Here is a 20,202-nt window from a genome sequence, read left to right as displayed (position 1 = left end):
GATTAAAGGAAATCTCCTTTATTTACCTTCGGCAATGTTTAAAACACAAAGGTTAATGGGACAGGGAAAATCAATGGATATAAATAAGTCAAATGTAATTTTTAAAAAAAACGAACTGGCGAAAGGCAAATCAGTTAGCTATTTTACAAACGACAGCTCAGGACCCGAACAGTCGGGACCTGCGCGAGCCGCGCGCGAGTCCAGGGCTCTAATCACTCGACCACGCTTTCTCCACGTTGCATTTTCTGCTGTGATACCTTTAAACAGAAGCCCATCATAGGCTCCTGTTTTAAATGGATTTGGCTGTCATTTTGTTAGAACTTAGAGCAAACCAATGTTAAGCACGTTGCTTAACTGAAAGTGTTGTTAAAGTAAGTCGACTTTACTGGTACGAGTAAGCAATATAAAGGGTGGTGAAAGCAGTCTAATATGTTAGAAGTAACAATGCCTCAATGGTTAAGTTAAGTAAAAATATGACTTCTAAGTTTCCTGATACAATTCAAAATATATCCGAACAGCGAAACTAGTAGTTTGAAAAATCCTATTCTAATTTCCTTGGTAGAACCAATTCAAAATTCAATGCCTTCTTTTCCTCCGAAAAATAGGGAGAAAAAGATTTGTCAAAGAAGTTGCCATTGTTTTGTTTGTGTGTTCAAAGCCGCCGCAGGCTCGCTACTCACTATTTATCGCGTAAAAGTACGTTAGCCGATCAGATTGTAGAATTCGTGTGCTTTGCTGAATAGGTTGATTGAGGTAGTGTGAATGAGAATCTGAATGAGTGCATTTGTGACAGTAAAAAGTAAAAAATGATTCGATATAATCTGCAAAGAAATTACCCTTTTGAATACATCTGACCATGAAATGCTCTCACGTTGAATGCCTCTTATAACTTAATCTCACTCCTCGCATTTTTGCAATTTTTCTTCAGATGTAAGATTCCACTTCATCCCTGTCAGAGCTGTAAATCTATAACTTGAACCAAATGAAGATACCTGTCTCTTTGTTAGCGTTCATCTGTGTAGCAGGTATAGTCGCAGTTCGTAGTCAAACAAGAACCAATAGTTTGTCTTTAACAATTCAGAGTAAAACGGTTGGTTTCTTTAGACACTAGTGGCCTTACGGAACGGGACGGCAGAGGAAAGAAGACGGCAAACCTTGTGTGGCAAGCGTGATAATAATTTGGTTTGAAAAACTTTTACACCAAACTTCAGCGTAGATAACACGAAACTGCATGACTTGGGGAATATTACCCTTTTTCTAAAATTTCAAATACTGTTTGTACTCTAACTGAGTATCCCATTTGACAATCTGGTTTCCGATCTATAGCACTTGCTTGTTACGAAACAAAGTCTCTGCAGTGACCTTAAGAAGACAATAGATTTCCTTAATCTGAAATCCATATCCAGTATTCAGCTACAAATGTTTGCAACGCAAAATTTTTCTGTCAGATAACTAACCATATTTGGTCCCGTGAAACGGAATCCAATACAGTCTTGGATTCTGGATTCCACGCCGTAGTTTTCAAATCCAGGCATTATTGGATTCCTGGCCATTCTTTGGTGGGAACTTGGAATTCCAGATTACAATGGTTAGCGGGATTCCGGATTCCTACAGCTGTACTCCGGATTCCAAAGCGCAGGATTCCGGTTTCCTTGAGCTGTTTTCCGGATTCCAAAGCCCAGGATTCCGGATTCCACAAGCAAAAATTTCCAGATACCTTAATCTGGATTCCCTTTTCAAGGTGCAACAAGCTATACTTAAGAGTCAACTATAAGCTGTAAAGTAAGCATGTAGTAACTGCTGCGCCTTCTATCTTTCTCTGTTTAGATGCTGCATATTACACCAATGAGACGCGACTCTATAAAGACGTGTTTGAAAACTACAACAAGTACAACCGACCAGTTTTAAAGGAATCTCAGGCTGTGCTTGTTGAATTTGATTACCAGCTTATTCGCATAATTGATGTGGTGAGGCGCATCAGTTTATGGAGTTCTTGTGTTTTAATTAATTCAATTGGTGGAAAGTGATTTCCTAATGTGGCATTTAGCGGCATCCTCATTACGACTGTTCACTCTGCTCTAGAGCCCTGTTTTAGAGGGTTCTTTCCTTTTTAAGGAAAGGCCCCGCAAAAAAGCTAACTGTAGTTTTTCTTCTTAAGATGCAAACTGGCCCATTTTATGATCAAGTTTCTTTGTTACTTTTTCGTTAGCTGTGTGTTGCTTTTTTTGTATGTGTTCCTTCTTCGTCTTAAGAGAGAACTCGATTTTTGACATGCTTGTTCACAGAAACCCATACTTAAAAAAGGCTTTTGGTAACTCGTCTCTTTCAATTCCATCTGATAATTTATTCCATAGCAGTGAGCTAAGGAATGACTATCAGAATAATAGACACATAGAGCCAGTTATTTAAACGAAGTTTAGCTAGTGTTTAACAAAACGCCGTTCTAAGCCATTTTCAGTTTACCCGACGCTTTTATCTAAACACCATTTATCGTGAAAAGTTTCATGAAGCATAAGGCTTAGACTGGATAAGCACTTACTATCGTAAAATATCCCACTATGAAAAAGATCCGGAGGTCCAAAGATTTGCTAAACCGCAGCCTAAGTTAAACTTCGTTTAAATAGCTGACCCATAATGTCTTAATCAATCTTTTTAGAGTGCAAAAGATCAGTTTATCAAGACTTACGCCTGGATCAATCAGGTATGCGTGGTAGCAACAGGGTGTGTACTATACATGGGTTTCTGAAGATAGAATTCAGTAAAAGTAACAAATTTCGTTTTGCAAAGGAAAGTGCTTTTCAAAGGTGCTATTAGTAGCTTTTATTCGCAATGATACCAGACGTCATGATAAGAATTACGTTTTTCCAACTTAGCTTTAAAAGTTTCTTACATATTTGAATTGGGTATTGACAGACAACGGGCTATTCAGGCTCTTTAATAGGTTTTACTTTTTTAAGAGACAAATAGCCTCTAAACTAATTGAATATAGGTGTGGTCCCTTTTGAAAAGAAATTAGAAAAATTTAAAACCTATGCATTTGCTAAAAACTGAAACTCAACAACTGACAAAATAAACTGGTGGATTTCATTAGTTCCAGCGTTACCTGTAAACGAGACACTCGTTTTAGTAGGAAAATGTCACTCACATGAGTGATTTTTAATAACCTTAAATAACACTTAACAAAAAATAACCTGTGCAAGATTTTATGTTCAACTGCAGGTTCTTATAAAATGTCGGGTGTCTGAGTGTCAAATGTTAGACAAACGGCTTCTTCAATTAATCATCAAGCTTTTAAGCGTTTTTTATTATTTTACTTATTTATTTATTTATTTATTTATTCATTTAATCATTTATTTATTTTATGTTGTTGTATACGGTTTATGCAGAAACAGAAAATTCACAGCCTCCTGTTTACCAAAGAAAAGTACAACTTAGAATTTTTCACTGAAGTATACACTCTAGGAATTCGAATTACGTTCCTTTTTCCAAACTTCTCTGACAGTATTGGAGGAATCCTCAACTCACGTGGGATCCAAATAAGTACGGTGGAATCAAGGAAATTCACGTGTCACCCTCTGATATCTGGGTTCCCGACATTCTTCTCTACAACAAGTAAGTCATAAACCGAATAAGTGTAGATACTGAAACTTAATTCACAAAAGGAAATTGTTTCTTTGTTCATTAAACGTTTTTCTTGACAATCGTTAGTGTTCGAGGGTATAAAATGAAAGGGCTTGGATGATTTGTCAGTTTTATTTAGGAAAAATAAATTACTTTCATCTAAAAAACTAAAAATATGATAAAGTTTACGCTAGACCCAGGCTTGCTCCATCCTCATACATCTACACACACTGGAACACAATTACAAACCACCCGGCAAGGGAGTCTAGAAAAGTTTCTCGTTATAAAAAATTTGATCGTATCATTGGTTACTACACTGGGTTTTCTAATAGGTCTTCCCTTGTGTGGTTCAAATAAAGGATCTTTTTAGAGCTAATAATTTTTTTCGTATCGAATTTGAATTTTGTAATTATCGATACTGTAATCCTCATTATTATCAACATCATCATCATCATCATTATCATCATCGTTATTATTATTATTATCATTATCATTATTTTTATCCTACCTTTATCAGTGATGTTATGGTTTTTCTGTCCTCCTGCCTTGCAACCTGAAGTTGATAGTGATGTGAGAACTGAAAAAAAAGATGGAGTAAATGAGCGTTTGCAACAATGAGACTAAATTCAGTGACCGTTTAAGCATGTTTACAGCATTATGTTTATATCTTTCTTTACCTTTACTATTCAAAGTGTTGACGACGAGGACCATTTTGGCGGTGGGCGTTACACGTACAAAACCAACGTTGCTATGAAATACGATGGCAACACTACGTGGCTTAATCCAGGAATCTTCAAAAGCATCTGCAAGGTGGATGTGACGTATTTTCCATTTGATAATCAGAAGTGCTTTATGAAGTTTGGCTCTTGGTCTTTCGACAGCTCCAAAGTGAATCTCCGGGCACCTAGCGGAGGAATGTTCAACAAAAATTATGTGAAAAATGGAGAATGGAAGGTTACGCTTTTAGAATCACAGCGAAACCAGCTCAAATACCAGTGCTGTCCGCACGCTTTTGTAGATGTCACCGTACACATAGAACTTCAGCGTGAGTCACTGGACTTTATCCTTAAATTGATCATTCCATGCTCGCTGATCTCGTCCATGATATTCCTTGGTTTTGTGCTGCCTCCTGAGTCCGGTGAACGAATAGGATTGAGTATCACAGTGCTTTTAGCAATGACAGTCTTTCAGCAACTCAGCTCAGAGCTGATGCCCTCGTATGGCTTTCCTCTGCTTGGACAGTATTATTTTGCCTGTATGGTGGAAATAGGTGCCTCCCTATTCGTCACAACGCTCATATTAAACTTCTATCATAGAAATAGTCGACGCATGCCCAAGTTTCTGAGGATTCTTATCCTTCGCTGGTTGGCGCGAGTTGTATTTCCCGAGAAAAGCTCCACTAAAGATTGGAATGCCATAGAGACAAAAAAAGAAGCATCGAACGCGTCGTACAAGGAAGGTTCATTCCAAAGCGCAGACCAGGGATCAGACAGCGACGATATGTGTCTCTCTCATGACGATTCGTCGTACGATCGCCAAATGCCAAAGATATCACCTACCTATTCGGATCCGTGGATTCCACTGCAAAAGACGCGATATAGCTATGGTTTCCCTGCCAATGGCATAATACACCATAATGACAACAATCGAGGCTTTGAATCAGAGTTGGGGTACGGAGCCAAATGCTCCACTTTCAGCAAAAAATCCAGTTTCCATAGGGAAAGAAACAAAAGTATAAGGCGAAAGTCCTCATGTCAACACAGATACCATGGGCGTCGTAGTTTCCCTAAAGAACATTCGTCGCCTTCTATTTCGACATCGGTGCTGTTCGACCTCAATCAGAAAGAAAAGCAAATCTCCCCGCAGATGATGAAGAATCAAAAAGAGTGGATCAAAGCTGCTCGTGTGTTAGACAGGCTATTCTTGATCGTGTCAGTTTTAGTTGGTGTTACGACATTAGTGGGAATATTCATTAGAGCACCGAGGTTTCGCTGAGAAAAGCTGCAGTGTTATCTTCGCTTTTTCAAAGATGATACACTTTTCCTTGGTTTAAACCTAGATTTTGCTTAGTCAGGGCCGGAATTTTCTACAGCTATGCACAAGAGAACATAAAAGGTCTCTTGGTATGCATGATTTCCCAGATCGCCGATTCCATGCGTGCTGCGCGAGTGACTTGATTAAATTCACTTCGCGCTATTTATTAGCAGTGGTGCGGTAGACTGTTTGTAACGTAATTGTTATGTGCGATGAGTAAAACCTGTAACATAAATTTGAAACAAAAAAATTGGAATATATAATCTTCGATAAGTTTTGCATGTCATGTTGACCTTTTAGCAAAGGTATGACACCTTGTCTCTCGTGGAAATTACCTTTTTCAAGGACAGTTCTTCTTCAGGAGTTAAGATGTTCTCAGAGAGAAAATTTCCAAAATTACATTGTAATTAGTTTGATTCACTCCTAGTTTGTTGTGAGAAACAGGTTATAATTCATTACTGATGATAAAAAAACAAAATCAAAGAGCACAACACAGCATTGGTAATGAAGCATGGGACCTTGCCAGATTTGCCACGAAACAGGTATTGTCCGGCATATTGTAAAATAAATTTTATCATTCTGTTGTATGTGGTAATTAGACCAATCATTAGCAATAGCGTTGTAGAGACTGAAATAGCGTGGGGCGAGGAGAGATGCCGTCAGCTAAATTTTCATATCAATTAAGCAGTTCTTTGTCAACATTGAAACGAGATTTTCTGGTAAGGTGCAATTATTCTTTCAAGACAGCGTTCCTTTTCTCCTGTCAACAAAAGAGTTAATTTGTATTACCGTAAATTCTTTTACGCCTTGATTTAAACAAGGCAAATTTTCAGTCATTTCTCAGCTGATTTCTTAGTCCTCTTGCTGCGCATGTGACTAGTTTAGTGAAGTCGATTCTACAATTTTCTTACAGAAAGTTAAAGGTTGACAGAGTCTCATTGCATCTTAATAGAGACCTTTGGATTCCAAGACGTAGGACGAGTTTTTCCTGATACATGTACAGTACTTAGGGCCGTAAACCAGGGTCATTTCCAACCTCGTTCCCAGGGTTCCCTCTTACTCAAGGGGGCGTCATTAGAAGTTAAGAGAGTCCTGCAGGGAACAGGGGTGCGTCATTTCGCCAAGAAAAAATGCGATAGCTGTCGTCATTCTTCTGCGAGTTTTAGCGAGAATGTCTTAGTGGCGAAAACCAGTTTCTCATTTTGCGATCTGGAGAGGGCTCAACCTCCTTTTATATGTGTGAAAAAACTAAGAAAGAAATAAAGCTTTCCCGGTGTGTATTTTCTTAAAATACGCGAAAAGAAACTTTACGTCAAATCTCGTTGTCCTTTTTTTCGAATCTAAAGGTCTCTCCCGGACTCTAACAATGAGCAGCGAGCATGTAATTATAAGTACGTAAACCAGATTGAGTTCCGCCTTTATTAGTTCCGGGAGTCGGCAGTTCAGTTTACCAGCGGACCATCTTTGTTTGTTATGCGTGTTAGTATTGGCGGGAAATTAAACAAGATGGCGGAGCCGATGGCGGAGTGTTAGCGGACTACTTCAGCTGCCCTTCAGCTGTGAAAAGCAAAAAACTCCGGCCTGTGTTTATCCGTGTGGTTCATGCACTTTGACTGGCGATTTCGTTGAGAAAACTATTTAAGTCTCACTTGTTTTTACAAGGCAAAAAGGGAAGCGAGGAATAGAGTTTAAAAATGGTTGTTTCTTCTGAACAAAAGCGGAATCTTCCATGGTAAGTTGGGTGGTGTGCGACAGTACAAGCAGACCGCCGACCTGCAGACTGGCAGGTAAACACGGTTAGCATCTAGTGTTTTGAAATTAGCTGACAACTTCACCTATCCATAAACGTTAAGTCGTTTAAAAGTCTTGGGACAGTTCTCGGAGGATTTCACAACATTGTTTACCGTGTTTATCTTTTCTGTCTTCAAGTCAGTAGTCTTCATTGTTCGCACACCTTTGACTTTACAAAGTTATTCTTGAATCTATCTCGAGTTTCTCATTAGACACGAGATGGTCACATTGATGTCATTTTCACTATAACCATTAATAGCAACATCTCTTCAAAATGGTCTTGCAAGTTTTGCACGTGCAAAATAATATACAATTTTAATACACTCTGTATCATGGATGTCGCTAAGATTTCAAGTTGCCAGGTAAATACAACAAGTAGGCAGGGGATGAAACAGCTAGGAATTTCTTTTGGTTCTATTTTTCTTCTATTTTCCTACGAAAGTATCAGGTCACGTAGGGCCTGATGACAGCCCTGTGTATCAAGCTTTACCTCTTGTATCTAGGTAAAGATAAGGTAATAAAGGTGCACCAAAATTCACCTTAGAATGAACACATATTACAGAGCAGGTAAGAAACATTTTTAGTTTCATATTTCAAAAACCTCTACTATAGTGGCTGAGTCGGCAACAATTTATTTTTTTGTTTTGCTCAGTGAGGTCTCTAACAACTCAATAATGAATTACTGAATACAGTGGAACCTTGATTTTATTGGCCTGTATATAATGACATCCTGGGTATAACGAATAATATATGGAAAAGTACCTCAACATAAGCTTGTTATAGCAAACATATTTTGTCAGTTCCTTGGCCCTTAATATTGTAACAAGGTTCTACTTGTAGATGCAGTAATAAAAGGCTATCAAATATATGAGTGTTTGTAAATGAATAATAATAATGATGATAAGAGGATTTCTCCAGTTAAGCTTAACTAAGCTCCCAGGAATCTCCTTCTGTCCTAGATTTAATACAATGGAAAGTTATTATGTGTTATTTTCTCAACAGGGTTGAAAAATACAGACCCAATAGTTTGGAGGATCTTATTTCCCACAAGGATATCATTACAACAAGTAAGTTACTTTTCCCAGGGCCAACCCATACACGACTGGTAGCCAGCAAAGAGCCCCATATCAAGTATTGATAGCTGGCAATTCTTACGATACTTGATGCTGAAATCATAACTTCATATACAGTACAGTAGATGCTCAAGTTGGCATCCCACTTCAAATAACTGCTCTCCTTTGATTTGGTGTGTTCTGAATGAACAATATAAAAGTAGAAAGTTTGAAGTATGTTAATACCAGAACTTAGAGGACCTTTAATTTGTGTTTCTTTTTTTACAGAAACATTCTAGTTCACTGATATATTTTAAAAGATCTTTCACATGATTATGATTTTACAATTACAGTATTTTAGAGGATCCTAGCTTTATATTGTAAGCAAATTAAATGTACATCTAGGTCTAGAAGTAACACATTACTAGCATCTTATTTTGGACATTGTTTGTTGCTGTAAGCAAATTTACACGAGTGCACTGTATTTGACTTAAGTTAACATGGCATATTCGTTTGCAGTTAAGCGATTCATTGAGGAGGATCGTTTGCCTCATTTGTTGTTCTACGGTCCACCTGGTACTGGAAAAACATCCACCATCCTTGCTGTTGCTAAACAGATTTATTCTGCTAGAGAGTTTAACTCCATGGTTCTTGAGGTAAGGACATATCTGGGAAAGAGCAAGCAGCCTGATGGATACAGAATGATTATTGTGGTTGTGCAACATTTGTACATAATATAGCAGAACAACATTCAAAAACGTATCACCAGGATGTGACATTAAACAAGTACCATGCTTGATAGGTCTTGTCAGTAATCATTACCTGTATTAAAATAATTGATAATGTGGGCTTGTTTGCACTCCTCGAGAAAAAATAATTACATTTTCTTTTCATTTGTTTTGTTAATAAACGCAGTTGAAGAGAACTCTCCAAGTGCTAAGTTTCTGTTGTGGTTTAATATTTTATCCTTGGTTCAAATTTTATTTGCCTTTCTTTTGGGGTATGGTAATGTATGATAATGAATTGTCAACAAAGGAAAATAAAATTTAAACCAAGGATAAAATTGCACCACAACATATCCACAAAATGGCTGTTTCATTCCTCACTGACAGTTAACTTGCTATAATTCAAAATTTTAATTTCTGTTTTTGGGTTACTTCTCTTTCCAAATTTGGTGTGCTAACCACATGTACATACACATACAGTACATGTATACTGGTATTCTGTAAAATGTTCTGTACATTCTGTTGCAGCTGAATGCATCAGATGATCGTGGTATTGGCATTGTCCGTGGAGCTGTTCTTAGTTTTGCAAGCACAAGAACAATTTTTAAGTAAGTTCCTGGTTGGGATTCTCAATTACACTGTGGTGGGCATTTTGTATCATTGTTTAAATTATGTTGTGGGCTCAAATGGTATGGCTTATCCTTTAACCTTTGTAGATCTGGTTTCAAGCTTGTGATATTAGATGAAGCAGATGCCATGACTCAAGATGCACAGAATGCCCTAAGAAGAGGTACAGCGTATTGTTTCATGTAAATATCAATGTAAAAACGCACAATACAAAGTCAACCAAACAGTGTCTTAATACATGTAGGTATGGTGTTTGATGCTATACTAACATTATTTTTTGATGTGCTTTGCATTGCAGTAATGGAGAAGTTTACAGAGAACACAAGGTTCTGTTTGATTTGTAACTACCTGACCAAGATAATCCCAGCTCTGCAGTCTCGCTGCACACGATTTAGGTTTGGACCTCTTGACAATGAACAGATGACAACACGACTTGAGCATGTCATCAAAACAGAGGGGTACGTTTGCACCAGGTCTTGAGCTGTCAAGTATTATTTTTTAGTTTTTGACATGCATTTCTATTGTATAGCTTGTAATGGTGACCATTTTGGTCATGCAGTGTAATAATACACTTCCATATGAGCAAGATTCTCTCCTTGGAGACTGAAAATAATAGTAATAATTTAAAAAATCAATGATATTATCAGTTTTTTTTTTTCAGTGTTCAAGTTCCAGAGGATGGTATGAAAAGCTTAGTCAGACTAGCCAGTGGGGACATGAGAAAAGCACTCAATATTCTCCAGGTAAGCAATTTGCAATGATTGAAACAGAATAATATTTTTCCTTCCATGCAGGGTTTTCAATAAGAGCTGGTAGCTGGCGAAATTCACTGGCTATTTCACATGAACTCACTGCCTGTTTTTCTTTGGAAATTACCCAGTTTTTTTAATTGACATGATTTAAAACAGATAGTGAAATAACCAATGGTTCATAGCTATTGGCAAGAAGAAATGAATAAAAAATGCAGTATTGGGTGATTCCAGAAAATATCCATACCATACCACGAGCGGCATCTTGGAATTCCGAGGGAGAGGGGGGGTTTCTTGGACTGGAATTCCGAAGACGTGGGGGGGTAACGCAGTTTGGAATTCCAAAGGCATGGGGGGGTGTTTCAGCTCTGAATTCAGTGAATTTCCAGAGGAAAGACGGCGAAAGCTCCGCTTGAAATCGCTGACCTGTTAACATTCCCAGTTTGTAAATGAAGCACGAACCGACCACGGAAGAAGTATGTGTTCATGCAGATGGGATAAGCAGATGGGTTAAGCAGATGGGTTGTGCAGCAAGCTCCACATGGAAGAGGCCTTAAAGTTGAGGAATTAGTCAACTGATTAATAAAAATATAACCAAGTCGGTGTTTCTCGCTGATTGTTGATCGACGATGTGTTGTTGCGTGCTGTGCTGAAAACTCGCACCAGTCTCTCGTTTCCAAATAGAACGCCTGACAGATTTTGTATTTCACGCCGATTTCCACGCCAACATGTAGGTAGTAAAATCCGACAGCGTGCCTTTTGATGCGCTGTTTAATTCAAAACTGTTTAAATTTTCAATATGGCAGGTGACGGAATATCGATCGTAAACTTTACTCTTGTCAGCGTCCACTGGTATCAATACGATCTACTCCTGAAAATATGACGGTATTGAATGGAAAACAAAAAGTTCTATTAGGTGGTAAGCAGCTTAAAGATAATGCTTAGAAGGAATAGCTACGGTGTACTAACGTTAACAAACTTGAGTTGCTTGATCGTCTGACTAAAAATTGTGAACAGAATTCTTTTGCAGAGGGAAAAAGGGCAAGTTTCTCGTTCGTTTGAAGATTTAGGCAGACGAACAGGAATTCCAAAGGGTCTGAAACAAAAGTGGAAAATTCCGGAGGAGAGGGGGGGTTAGCGATTTTGGAATTCGGAGGGCAAGGGGGGGGATAAGCATTTTGGAATTTCCGAGGGCAAGGGGGGGTTAAAATACTCATGCCACCCGTGGTAGGGTATGGATATTTTCTGGAATCACCCATTCTTGTGCTGTCACTGAATAAAAAAGCCAAAATTTAATGATGTCTGTGTTCTGTTCAAACTCTCTAATTTTCGCTCCAGAGTGCTGGAAATGCATTGTAAAAGGTCCAGATTTCACAATTTTTCCGGGGGGTGGCAGCAGCATGCATGGTGAGACTTAAGAGTTTTGAGACCACAATTCTACATGTATAACAGATCTAGTCAGGCTAAAATTACCACGTATACTAAAAATCATTGATTATGAAATGGCTGTCTTCCACTACAACACCACTGGGTTGAAATTCTTGTCTTGGTGTCATTTGATGTCTTGCAAACTTTTTTCTTCTCTGTTCCTAATTCTATGCACCGTGGCTTCTTTTGTTTTCAGAGCACAGCCATGGCATTTGACATTGTAAATGAAATGAATGTTTACACATGTACAGGACAACCTCTAAGATCAGATATTGCAAATATAGTTGAGTGGATGCTTAATGAGGACTTCAATACTGCATACACTAGTATCCTTTTCAAGCAAGCTAGGAGGCTCCTGTATGTGACCACTTCTGATAAGCAACCACCTATACAGGAACACCAAAATTTTCCCAGTTGGAACCTCTCATAAACAACCACCTCCTGTAAATATCCACGGCCACGTTTTAGGGCTGGCAGTTTCACTTATGTCCAGGATCGATCTTGTTGGCAAAAATTTGCTAGCAAATTGTATTTTTGCGGTATTTGTTAGTGGTCCCAGTTAAACCTCTCCTAAACAGCAACCTTGGGGACAGAAGAAAGTGGCCATTGTAGAAAGGTGGCCATTGTAGAGAGGTTTAAACAAGAGTCAATGTATGGACTGTCTGCCAAAAAGTGGAGAGAGGTGGCCGTTAGTGGAGGTTCAACCTTATAAATAAAATAATGTTCATTATACTGACTTGCTTAATATACGGTATGAGACTGAACATTAAATCTTTTCCCAAGACATGCTCCTAAAAAATAATGTCATTCAATAATTGTAGCCTTAACCTGTTAACAGACATTATGAAGCTTAAAACTTTAAAAGGACTAGCTCTCCAGGACATTCTCACTGAGGTTCATCTGTATGTTCATAGAGGTTAGTTTGTACAACAGTACGAAAGCTGTTTAACATACAACATCATGTAAAACCACACCTTTTTGCTTGAATTTTAGGCTGAAGACTGTGGGTGTGGATTTTTGGCTTTATGTTAAACACATGAATTCTAGCTCTCTTCAGTGCCCAAAATAATTTCCGGGTGATGGCTAGACATGGTGACTGGCCGTAGAAATTTTTGCTCGGTCAAGTCTCCTTTCTGACTGACCAAAAATGGGAAAAAAAGCCAACTAATCCATGTGTCCATTTTCTGTATAATTTTTTTTTATGAACGTGATTTTATTTTTCCAAAATTACAAAAGTATCTAAGATTGACAGGTGAGGATTTGGCTAACTTTTTAAGAATTAGAGTGTGTATGACTGGTCAACTTGACCGGCGAGTGAAGTTTGTGGCTGGTCAAACCGCCTTCCTGGCCAGAAAATAATTGTCCGTTGACCAGCCATTATTTTGAGCCCTGCTCTTACAAATTAATCTGTTCTCCCTTACAGTTAACTTTCCTCAGAAGATCAGAATTCAGTTATTGGAGAAGCTTGCAGATGTTGAGTAAGTAAAGGCAAATCCATGTTATGTACCAAAACATAATAGGCCATTTTATTTATGCTCGAAACTCTCACTTTCAAGATGAGGCCTGCTCCCAGTTTTTCTATAGGTGGATAGCCCTATCCACTGGATAAATCTCTATCCACTAGATAGTGCAATTGGTTTTCCTGACATTATTTTATGCACTGGATAGTAAGTGATTTATCCGGTGGATAGCGCTATCCAGGTTTTGAACAACTGGGACTAGGAGCTAAACCTTGTTTAATGCTATGAGGGCGAAGGGAAGGAAAGTGGGCTCCCTACACTTTGACACACACACACACACATCAAGTTTGCAAAGTCAATGAATTAAAATAATACAAAATAAAGGGTCGTGAATGGTGTAGTTGTTAGGTACATGTATGGCATGTATTGAAGTATAACGTGGGTAAGAAAAGTACAATCGAACGTTCTTCTCTGTGCATGTACAATGCATGTTGCTGGCATATACATGTACACGTATGATTTTGTCGTGGTTCAGTTTTATCTTGGTGTAAATGTTATTTTCTTTTGTTTCAAACTCGTTATCACACATTACCATGCCCCAAAACAAAGGGAAATAAAAGTAAGCCAAGGATGAAATTAAACTACAACATGCACATGACGTGTCACTTGCAACTCATTTTTCAAGCTTTGAGAATTGAGAATTGAGTTTGAAATGATCTTTTTTATTCTAAAGACAGTAGTCTAGAGGCATTTAACGTGAGACGTTAACATTGTCTGGTGTAGAAACGGGATGTATAAAAGTAAACAAAAACATTGAAAAAAAGAGTTTTCTGAAAAAAGACAAAACACTGACTCTCCCAGTCGATTCTCGACAGGCTGGGGCATGAATGTGTCCCGCAGTTTAGGACGTCCCGTTTTTATACGAGAGGAATTTAACTGAGACGTTAAGGTCGCCTGTTACGTGCGTTTGAATGACGCACTTAACAGAAGACATTAATGTCATCAGGCGTTAAATGCGACAGTCTTATTTGCCGTTTTGCGCGAGACGTTAGAGAAAGACGACTGTAACGTCTTATACGACTTGAACGTCTCTAACATAAAAACGGCCAATGTCTAGTTACAGTTGGTAGCCCTGAAATGCCATGTAAAACGTAAACCAACAAGAAATCGGCTTTTCACTGTTTTCAGATACCGCCTGGCAGCGGGAACGTCAGAAAAAATCCAGCTGAGTTCTATGATAGCAGCTTTCCAAGTCGCGAGAGATATGGTTACTCCTGATTCTTAAGAATCAGTGTGTGAAGTAAAACTAATTCTAAACACGTGTATTTGCATGCAGGGGGTTTTCCTTTTCGCCTTATGGAGGCCTTCTAACAGACTAGTCATAAAGCAATACTTTTTAATTGTGTGTTGCATCTCAGTGACCACAATCACAATACCCGCCAAAAATGACTTTGACTTCTTAAGTAAGAGTACGCTTTCGCACCTTAACTTGGAAATGCTTTGAAGTCAGATTATTGGGAGTGCTACCTGATGTGTAATAACGCCACAAGCAAAAAAATGTTTTGTATTATAATAAACGGTTTACGAGTATTACTCGTTTTCGCGCTGGACCACTTGCATTTTTGTGTGATATCTGGTTGGCCGGTTGTTACACGCAATAGAGAGCTGCTTGTTAGTGTTGGTAACAACCTTATGACTTTCTTAAACGATTCAACATGACCCAAGCCCGCTTATAAGCGGTATCTATTGTTGGGACCCTTTGCTGGATTTCGCGTTGACGTGCGCGAGAAGTTACGGCTATGTCATCTTGACGCTTGGCTCTTTGCTCAAAACTTCCGTAGCTGCGCCTCTCGGTCTCTACAAGTGTACTACAAAACATGCGTTATTGGGGCACTCTGCTTCACAGCCGTTCTTTGTGTCGTCACGCAACGCTCCTCCCATTGGTGGGGCGATACACGCGAGACACACTTCGCGCTCCTGCCTTAAACCTACCTAAGCACCCCGAATTGTGTCTCTTTGGCAGGCAGTCTACAAGAGAGCATTATAGCTAAATTCAGCAGGAAGGCGCACTGAAAGTGTAAAGTGAAATAAGACGGTTTTCATTTAAGATTCGTGGATACTTGTACACTGTAACTTTCTTGGCCTTATTTGCAATAATTTATCATCATTTTGTTCTAGCAGTGTCGGTTTTCTGTAAGGAGCAAGGTGTTTAGCGATAAAAAGAAACTAGTCAACCATAGCTTTTTAGGTGGTATTGCTCATGTGCTAACACTGGGTTGATCGGGTCCTAATCTGTTAAATTTACGTAGTCAAGGCAAATGCACTGTTAAATTTCACTTGGAGCATTCATGTATGAGCGAACGCAAATATACGCAAAATGGCGAGGGAAGCGAAAAATGGTCTACTCTTTTTCTCATTGATTAAATTGTAAATGCGGGGAGTAAGTAATAAGGGAGTAGCTACACTATCTTCGCCCGTAATTCCGTTGATGCAATACGCTCGCCCTCAAATGAGCGCTTGAGAACGAATGTGGAGAAAAGAGGGAATCTCCCTTTCTCTCCTTAGTCTCCCCGCTGTTTTTTTCTCTTTCACTCACGCTTGCTTATAATGCCTTGAGGATCTGCGCCCGGTTGTTCAAACGTTGGATAGCGCGCAATCCACCGGATAAATCCCTATCTAGCGGATAAGATAGTACTGTAGAAACCAGTCAGAGATTTATCCGGCTGTAGTGTTTTCCCCTTTTTTGAACCACTGGGGCAAAACCCCTGTAACAATCTTTATTCATGCGCATTCCCTCATGACTATCGCAAAAGTAAACCAACCCTCTTGTAGGCCGCATGCGTACGTGTGGGTAATTCTAAAACTAACATTTCAAATGGCATTTGAGTCAGTGAAAAAATGAATTCTTCTTGTAAGTTTGGTCACCATTCAACTCCACATATATCTAACAAGTATTCCTTGCATTTTACACACTCCTTCTCCTTCCCAGTATTTTTTAAGATCGTGGTAAACTTTAGGTTTTCTAAGGTCAGGTTTTAAGGCGAGTGATCTGCAAAAGTTACACAGAGGGTAGTGATAAGGACTCTTTTTGTATTTAAGCCGCCACTTAAAGTACTCGTTGTAAGCTGTGTTGTTTTTGTCCAGATATTGAAGATATTCTGCTAGCTGTTTTACAGTCTTGAAGTCCATAACATTGATATAAGATCCCGGAATAGCCATTCGTTTGTAGTCTGAGGGATCAGCGCCACCCATCACAACGGGAACAATATTTGTTTCTTCTCCTGAAAGAGAACAGCCAAGTTTTGAGTTCATCTTAACTAAATTTAGACCCTAAGATCAAAATTTGAATTCTCATTTGTTGCCCCTATCCATTTCCTACAAAAGTAGTGGGGAGAAGTTGATAAAATATCAAACAAATTCATCTTGTGTGATCATGTCCGTAATTCTCATAACCACCCTGTTTTGCAATGTATTGATATTACAAGGAGAAATTTGATGCTGATCACTCTTAGGGCTTAAAGGGTTAACTGAGGGTTTTAGGCTATGTTCACACAGCACCGGACAAATTTTCGACCGGTTGAAAAATTTGACGGAACACTTCGTGCACACGGGACCGTTCAATATTTTCGCTCTGTTCACACGGAGCGGTTAGGCCTCTAAATTTTCGTACCCTTAGGTGGTTCCGAGTGAACGGAACACCTAAACGCACGAATTTTCAATCGGTCGAAATTTCTTCAATCGTTGCCGTCTGAACTTAGCCACTCTCTTGCCTTCGCGTTATTATTTTTCTGGTGTGAGCGCAAAACCAAAAAGCGAATAAGGCATGGTGATTTCCATATTGAATGTTGTGACGATTAGTCCAGTGTCGAATTAAAAATTACCGCTGAATACAAATAATAACGACACTTTCAGACAGGGTTAACCTCGGCATAAAATGTAATATTCAAGGCTGGGCGCTTACTTATTTTAACTTTTTCTGCCTTTAGGATGGGCGCTTATTCGTGGTGGGCGCTAATTCGAGGTTGGGCGCTTATTCGAATAAATACGGTAGTTTGCTTTTACTAAAAGAATTATTCCTCTCGCCCTCATAGCCTCTGAGTCAATAGCTCATTCGGCCCTCGGCCTCATGGGCTATTGACCCAGAGCCCATTCTGGCTCGAGCAATAATTGTTAAGTATACAGTCACTCTACCCCTACAAAGCAGCACAACACAAACCTTACCTAGATGATCCCAGTACTTTTCAGTGATGTAATCCTTGCACATCACATTCTCAAAAGAAAGATAGAATTTATACCTCTTTAGGCAGTGTTTCTCATATGATTTCGAGCATTTTCGTGGATTGCCAAACAATCGGGAACATGATCCGAAAACGTCAACTTTAATGTACTTTTTCAGTTCCCGTACAAAAGACATTCGTAGTTGAGATTGACAATTGCTAACTAGCCAGGCTACAAGTTCTGATTTTCCTTGACTAAAGTCTGTCATAAAAGATGCCATTTTATTTAACTTTTCTTCGGGGCTTAGGGGGACATAGGCTCCGTAGGCTGCCGAGAAGTCAGCATCTCCTCTGTATGTCCAAGTTAAGTTAAACAGTCCGTTCAACGGCTTTGGATCAGGCATTGACATGGGACTTTCCATACTCTGATAAACCCATCGCTGCGAAGATGCCCTGTTCTTTGATAATGATCTTAGGTGCTTTAAATTTGGCATGTTTACCGCAGCGGCGTGAAAAATCACCAAATCGCTCTCCGCAAACCGCTTTTTGTCGTACGTCACCTCAAATTTCTCTAGCGGGCACTGAGTCTTGCGATCATAATCCAAAAAGCACTCGCCTCGTTGTTCACCAACCCACCTTTCCTCATTCCAAAATTTAGTGTAGACAAGAATTAGGATTCGTGATTTCTCCAGCAGGGATGGACTACTGTCTTCTACTTCAGTTGTGTGAGTTGGAGAGTAAACCTGAGTTGCCGGCTTCCTTGTTGGTTGACCTTGAACCCACTGAAGTCTAGATGGAGGTTTTCTAATAAGTGTTGGTACTTTTGGCCGCCAGAGAACTTTAAAGCAGCTCAAAAGGCCGAAGATAAACAGTATTATTACTCCATTTCTGAGACACCTTCGTGGGGTGATCCTCATTTTTTAGATTCCAGGTCTCCACGGTCTCAGTCAATCCTTCGATCTGTAAAATGATAAAAACACAGATCTCTCTCCGTCTTACCTTCTTATAACAATTGAAAACAGATTGAATACCACAAATACTTTTTGCGTTTTCCTTGTCAATTAAGTTACCCTTTCCCGATATTTATGAGAAGGATGAATGAATACTAGGTTTCTTTCTTAAGACTCTCACACATCAATGCACTCCGCAGTTTTAATGTAATCACTAAAGATAGTCATTCCTTTAATCCAAAACAGGTTCTTCTTCCTCTTAGCCTAACAACACTGCGTTTCGCTAAATGAAAAAGCTTCCTCCCGCCCCCTCCATATTTTGGCGCACCCTTCTTAAACGTGATTGAAAATCATGATTTACCACACATTATTGTTATCATTACTCTTATACAGACATCTTTTCACGGACACGGACAGTTCTCTTGGTCCTAAAGACAGACCTGCCAACTCTCACGGTTCTGCCGTGAGTCTCACGATTTTTTGTCATTTCTCACGGTCTCACGACAAGGCTCCTCAATCTCACGGGTTTTGGGAAAAATCATTCTGAAATGATTTAAGTGGTTGAATCAGAATAAAAATGGGAAATTAACGAGGAATGCTTGTGCCATAAAGTGAAAAACTAATAAAGAAGAACACTGTTCTTACTTTTTTGTACCCAGCTGTGATTTTCGCTTGTGTTCAATAAACTTAATCGTTTTTCTTCGTGTCTGTCCGCCATTTTGAAAGGGGAGTAGGCCCTGGGAACGAGGTCTAATTCCCAGGCGTCTCCCATGTTGAGTTTCCCAGTAGTCTTTGTAAGTTCAGCGCGGGAAAGCGATCGCAATCGTATATGTAAAGGGGTTTGTTTAATCTTGATCGGGAAAAAAAGAGAATCTCACTATTTTTTATAGAATCTCCAGGTTTTTTTTCATGGGTCTCCAGATTTTCCTTTATCAGGGGTTGGCAGGTCTGTAAAGATGCAAACCTTTACAGTTCCTCCTTCTAAAATATGTTCATCGTAATAACACGGACACCTCTCCTCGTCCCCAGGGCTTTTTCCTTAGAAATTGGGAGGGGCGAAAAAACCCTGGGGACGAGGTTGCTGAAGATCGCACGGTCGTCGTTCTTTCTCATGAGACCGCGGCGATCTGAATTATGAAAAAAAAATTGTATGATAATATTTGAATTGCTGGCCAGAGAATTTATTACTGTTCTGCGCGATTTATCATGTGGCCATAGCAACGGTGATATTTTCACATGTGAAGATAACATGTTATTTTCACATGTGAAGATATCAAGTTTTCGCGCGAAAGCTCACCTGGTATTTTATTGGTGTTTACATAATAATATATTTTCTCCAGTGCCGTTATTAGAAAGCCGTAATGTAGTCCCAAAATCGAATTTCGTTTTTTTATCGCGATTCGATTCGATCGTTTTTCTAGACAAACGAACCAACACTTTCTGTTACCGGCTCTGATTAAAAGAGAAATTCTTACTAGTCGCGAAGGTTTGTACAAATCCCGACTGCTTGATTTGCACTTGCAAAGTATTAAAATTAAACAGTAGGAA

General features: G+C 39.1%; 3 protein-coding genes across 3 annotated transcripts; 2 read left to right on the top strand and 1 right to left on the bottom strand.

Annotated features, from left to right (window-relative positions):
* The first annotated feature begins 982 nt into the window (after nt 1–982).
* LOC140953189 (acetylcholine receptor subunit alpha-1-B-like) lies at nt 983–5,694 on the top strand. Its single transcript, XM_073402688.1, has 5 exons — nt 983–1,025; nt 1,795–1,967; nt 2,657–2,701; nt 3,503–3,612; nt 4,314–5,694. The coding sequence occupies exons 1-5, from the start codon at nt 983–985 to the stop codon at nt 5,614–5,616; spliced, it is 1,674 nt and encodes a 557-aa protein (XP_073258789.1). The 3' UTR covers nt 5,617–5,694.
* Nucleotides 5,695–7,212: 1,518 nt separating this feature from the next.
* Nucleotides 7,213–15,080, top strand: LOC140952989 (replication factor C subunit 5-like). Its single transcript, XM_073402459.1, has 11 exons — nt 7,213–7,387; nt 8,449–8,513; nt 9,018–9,154; nt 9,752–9,831; nt 9,940–10,013; nt 10,149–10,308; nt 10,512–10,593; nt 12,224–12,353; nt 12,866–12,943; nt 13,451–13,505; nt 14,676–15,080. Exons 1-11 carry the CDS (start codon nt 7,350–7,352, stop codon nt 14,770–14,772), a joined length of 996 nt encoding a protein of 331 aa, XP_073258560.1. The 5' UTR covers nt 7,213–7,349; the 3' UTR covers nt 14,773–15,080.
* Nucleotides 15,081–15,388: 308 nt separating this feature from the next.
* LOC140952981 (4-galactosyl-N-acetylglucosaminide 3-alpha-L-fucosyltransferase FUT6-like) lies at nt 15,389–18,747 on the bottom strand. Its single transcript, XM_073402448.1, has 2 exons — nt 17,709–18,747; nt 15,389–16,768 (listed from the first exon to the last, which is right to left on the bottom strand). The coding sequence occupies exons 1-2, from the start codon at nt 18,619–18,621 to the stop codon at nt 16,416–16,418; spliced, it is 1,266 nt and encodes a 421-aa protein (XP_073258549.1). The 5' UTR covers nt 18,622–18,747; the 3' UTR covers nt 15,389–16,415.
* Between the last annotated feature and the right edge of the window lie 1,455 nt (nt 18,748–20,202).

Source organism: Porites lutea, chromosome 11 (genome assembly GCF_958299795.1).
Source record: "Porites lutea chromosome 11, jaPorLute2.1, whole genome shotgun sequence".
Classification (NCBI taxonomy): domain Eukaryota; kingdom Metazoa; phylum Cnidaria; class Anthozoa; order Scleractinia; family Poritidae; genus Porites; species Porites lutea.
Note: the sequence above shows the minus strand (reverse complement) of the source record. Positions and strands in the feature narration are given on the sequence as shown.